General features: G+C 37.5%; 1 protein-coding gene across 1 annotated transcript in view; it reads left to right on the top strand.

Annotated features, from left to right (window-relative positions):
* Positions 1-4,813, top strand: part of mphosph8 (M-phase phosphoprotein 8) — a 50,688-nt gene that overhangs the window by 37,490 nt on the left and 8,385 nt on the right. The window contains exons 9-12 of the mRNA XM_014018986.1: positions 786-872; positions 2,610-2,764; positions 2,918-3,069; positions 3,418-3,542. Coding sequence (XP_013874440.1) covers positions 786-872; positions 2,610-2,764; positions 2,918-3,069; positions 3,418-3,542 — 519 coding nt within the window. The remainder of the gene's footprint in view (positions 1-785; positions 873-2,609; positions 2,765-2,917; positions 3,070-3,417; positions 3,543-4,813) is intronic.

Here is a 4,813-nt window from a genome sequence, read left to right as displayed (position 1 = left end):
AGTCTGTAGTTTATAAATAAACCAAGTATTACAAAGATTTGTTACCTTTTGAAATAGTTTATTTTGCTGCATTTAATCATTATTACAACATACAGAACCCTATAAAAGTAGTGATAATAAAATAATATCAAAAATAACACATTATGCCTCCTATTTAACACAAACAATATTTTGACATCTCTGACTTGCCAAATTTTTCAACCAATTTTATTTTCACTTTCATAGTTCTGTCTTCAACTGCTTGTAGTTTTAACTGTCTTGGATGTTCGTAGAAATGGTTTTTACCAGCTTGTAGCCAAGATTCTGACGTTTCTGTAGATACCAAACATGTCTATGTTGAACTAAAATAACTTTGAGTAATTAAAGTAGAAAACCGGGGGTTTGGGCTTAAGAGATGAATGAACCAATTGGCGGGCCGAACTTTGGTCACTCGCTGGCCGGATGTGGCCCGCGGGCCGCCAGTTGAATAGCCCTGCTTTAGGACATTAAATTACCCCCACCACAAACAACGATACAAACAAGGGAGCTCAAATCTGGGGCTGTTGCCAGTTATTCTTGTTGCATTTCTTTGGATGTTTTACCAGTGTAAAGTGAAATGGGTCAACTCTACCATATATTACATTTTTAATTCTTAAGAAATAAATGAAGGAATACTAAATGTAATCTTTGGTAAATGCAGTACTGTTCAGAGTTTTGCAATGTCACTAATGGAATACAAAGTAATATWTTCCACACAGATTCTAGATAAACAAATATGTTTTTGTCTTTATTTTTGTTGCCATCAGAATTTCCTGACAACTGTTGCCGTCCTCCTGGAGGCAGGTTCCTACGTCAACACTCAGACTCAGTTAGGAGAAACAGCACTGATGAAGGTAACTATTTCTTGCAACAAACCTAAACTTTCACCTGTAGCTGGTGTAGATTCTGTCCTCAACACAGTAAACCCAAAAACAAGGTTAAACTGCACTTGACTTGACTTGGACTTGTGGAGTTTTGAGCTTATAAACTGTATGAGAAACTCATCATTAAACTTAGATCCACAAACACAAAAACCAGATTAAACTTTTTTCACATTTGCTGTTTTGTTTTTGTTATTTGACCGAGATAGAAAATGCTTTAACCAAAGGTTTTGACAGGCTTTTTGTTAGGGTAGTTGTTATTAATGAGCAAGTTATAGTTCTGTTATTTTGTATTTATTGATGCAACAATTGTTAAAACACAACTTGTGACAGAACTGCTGAATCTGAGCTGCTGCTCCTTCCTTTTCCATGGAGTTGTCACATTTTGTAGATGTAAACAGGGTTCATGCAGTGTCTTAAAAAGTCTAAAAAACGCCCAGATTTCATCCAAGGTCTTAAATTTAATTTTGTCAAGTCTTAATTTTTTCTACTTTTGATCATTCCTGAGAACCGTTGGCTGAATAAATAAAGTTAAGAGTCGTAATCAGAGGTTGACACGATCTGTCTTCATGATGCTAAGTTTGCTACTGGTCATGATTAAACTACAAATCCCATGATAACTGCAGGTAAAACTGTCACAGTTTACTTCCATGTTTTTGACCTCTTTGCAGCTACAACCCCCAACATACCAGCGGCTTATTTACCTGCTCAACACACAGAAGTTCAGTCAGGTCCACTGCTTGTTGTTTAAACATGGGAAAGTGTGTTTTCAATCAGACTTGACTTGATATCAGTGATTTTTTTTCACTCAATTGAAAGCAGTTCACAGCAGTCAAATATGACCGTTTCATTAAAATAATTTAATGTTCTTGCATTAAAATTTAATATTCTTTAATAACTATATTGATAGCAATAAAAGGTTTCTGTTAAAATTTCTGGGACCATTTGAATGTTTCTGTTAAAAGCGTCAATTTGGTCTTAAATGTCATTACTAATGGTCTTAAAAGGTCTTAAATTTAACTTACTGAAACCTGCATGAACCCTGTGTARATGAAAATTAGCTGTTTCAGGTGTTTCAGAGGGATTAACAACAAGACCTATGATTGTATTATTTATACACACAACTAGGGTTGCCACGATTAGTCGATGACTAATCGATTATTAAAATAATCGATGACTAATTTAATAATCGATTAATCGTTTTCTTTTCTTCTTTTTTGTTCTTTACTTTGTTTTTCTCTCCAAACTGCTTTGACACCTTCCACTGCCACATCTGCCTTTCTGTCCTTGACACACATGCACAGTAGTGGTAACTGGGGTAGGCCGTGGACGTCACAAGACATTATACAGACAGGCTCTGGTATCATGGCTACCTGACAACAGAGCTCAAAGTGTGGGATCATTTTAAGAAAATGAAAGAGAAACCTGTGTAATATCTGCAGAGCAGAACTTACCTTCCACAGCTATTATTTTTAGTTAGCATATAGCTAAAATCTAACCGTGGTTATATAATAACAGCTGCATTCTGGCAGGATAAGCTCTATGTTTTATATTCAATTAACGTATGATCTGATTAGTCGACTAATTTAAAAAATAATCTGTGATTAATCGATTATAAAAATAATCGTTTGTGGCAGCCCTACACACAACTTTATGTTTTGTGCAGAGTGGCTTCAGGTTGTCTCAGTAAACGTTTATCCTGTACTTCAGGCATGCAAAAGAGGAAACGCTGATATAGTGCGCCTCCTGCTGGAATACGGAGCTGACTGCAACATAGAGTCCAAACACAAGGGTTCTGCTTTGCACTTCGCCAGTTTCAGCAACAACCTAATGGTTTGTGACCTCATCAAGGATCACATTAACATGTAAGTGTTAAACAGCKTTTATTGTTATCATTAATGAAGGTTATATCAAACACACATGAAATAAACAAGGACTTAAATTAATCTGATAAATAAGAGTTAGTAGAGTTCAGCTAATTGTTAAATGAACAGCTTGTGCACGTTTCCACCTGTCAGGCTGTCCAGTGTGGCGGAGGACACCATCCGAGCGTACTTTGAGTCCCGTCTGGTGCTGCTAGAACCCGTCTTTCCTCTGGTGTGCCACAGGCTTTGTGAGGGACCCGACTTCTCCATGGACTTTACCTTTAAGTCACAGCCGCAGCCAGAAGGTAAAACACACACACTTTTAAGATTTTTAACACCTTGTTGGGTTTCAAAATGTCCAACTTCACCATCTGACACAGCTGAGTAAATGGTGGTCGTAGAGTAAGTGAAGATAATGTGGACAAATTTTAAACTGGTAAAACATACAAGCATTTTTGGCCTCTGTTACCTATTTTTCAGAACATAAAAAATAATTCCAGCCTAAATAACCTTAAGAATTTGATGACATCAACTGTATCAGTAAATTAATTCTACTGGTCTGCATGAGTTTAGTTGAAGTGTTTTTTTGATAAAGAATTCCACTTTTTTCTTTAACCTTTTTTTTCCCACAATGCCTCTGTCCTTTCACACAGGTTCGGGCATCCTGCTCTTCATCTTTCATGCCAACTTCCTGAATGAGATCACAGCCAGGCTCTGCGGGCCCTGCAGCGTTCACGCTGTCGTGCTTAATGACAAATTCCAATTGCCTATTTTCCTGGTTGGTTTAAAAACTGCAAACACTGCTGTTTGTTGTCACCCACTGCCAGAAGGCGGGTGATGATGTTTTTACCCAGATTTGTTTGTTTGTCAGCACAGTAGCTTGTAAATCACAAGGGTGGGTTTAAACAAAATTCTCAGAACATATTTATTGGATTCACATAAGTAGGTTTTAGAGTCAGTATAATTCATGATGGCTGCCACAGCTAACTGAACACAACACACCCAGAAATAGTGATAACCAGGTCGGCAGTGGTGGGCACCAGCCCGCTAAAGTACAAATCCGCTAATTGTGGACCTAAATATTTCATTTGAGCTTTAGCGGTCTTACTAATTTTTATAATTCTTAAGCGGATTTGCACTTTCTAAAATTAAAATGCAGTACCGCTCATAACTAATTATCATATCAGTCATCATTACCTTGAACAGTGGAAGGTATGGCTGTCAATGAATCACAACACGTGATCTATCCAACAACACCCCTCCCAGATAAACACACTTATTGAGAAGGTATACATTCTGCTGACTGTTGCTTTCGGTCACGATTCTCCCACAATGCTTTGTGTCCGTTTACTTGGCAGGACGACAGTGTTTAGAACTCCCTGTTCCAGTAAAAACAGTCAACGTTTGTAATCCATCCAAAAATTTGGATGTATTGATTTATCTTACTTTACAATCGGAGCTCCTTTTTTAAAGAAAAATAAAGTTTAAATGCTGGAGCTCAATACTTGACGTAATTGGTCCAAGCAACGGGGTTAGAGACTAGGGCTGGGTATCGATTCAAATTTCCCAAATCGATTTGATTCGATTCACAGGCGCCCGATTCGATTCATGATTCACAACGATTCAGGACGATTCACGATTCAGTTTGATTGATTTTTAGTTTAGTTAAGGATATCATGTAGTAACACATTTACTTTGATATAGAAGACATTCTCAAAGGAACTAATTCTGTAAATAGTAGAAACTAATTCTAACTTGGTGCATTGGTAAAATTATAAACAAAGGGCAAACTTGTAAATTGGAGTTAAATCTTGAAACAAAACTGTCTCAAGTTTAAAAGGGTTTAAACCAGGGGTCACCAATACGGTGCCCGCGGGCACCAGGTCGCCTGCAGGACACGTTCTAAAAATAGCACTGATGGACTGATCAACGAAGCAGCGCTCTAATTTAAATATTATAAAAGGAACCAAAGTCACCCATGTGCTCTTCTGGGGTCGGATTTATAAAACTGGCGTACGCACAATTTGAGCCCAGAAACTTGCGTACGCA

The sequence above is a fragment of the Austrofundulus limnaeus genome, unplaced genomic scaffold, assembly GCF_001266775.1.
Source record: "Austrofundulus limnaeus strain Quisiro unplaced genomic scaffold, Austrofundulus_limnaeus-1.0 Scaffold206, whole genome shotgun sequence".
NCBI classification, from domain to species: domain Eukaryota; kingdom Metazoa; phylum Chordata; class Actinopteri; order Cyprinodontiformes; family Rivulidae; genus Austrofundulus; species Austrofundulus limnaeus.
This window is presented reverse-complemented; position numbering and strand designations above follow the sequence as displayed.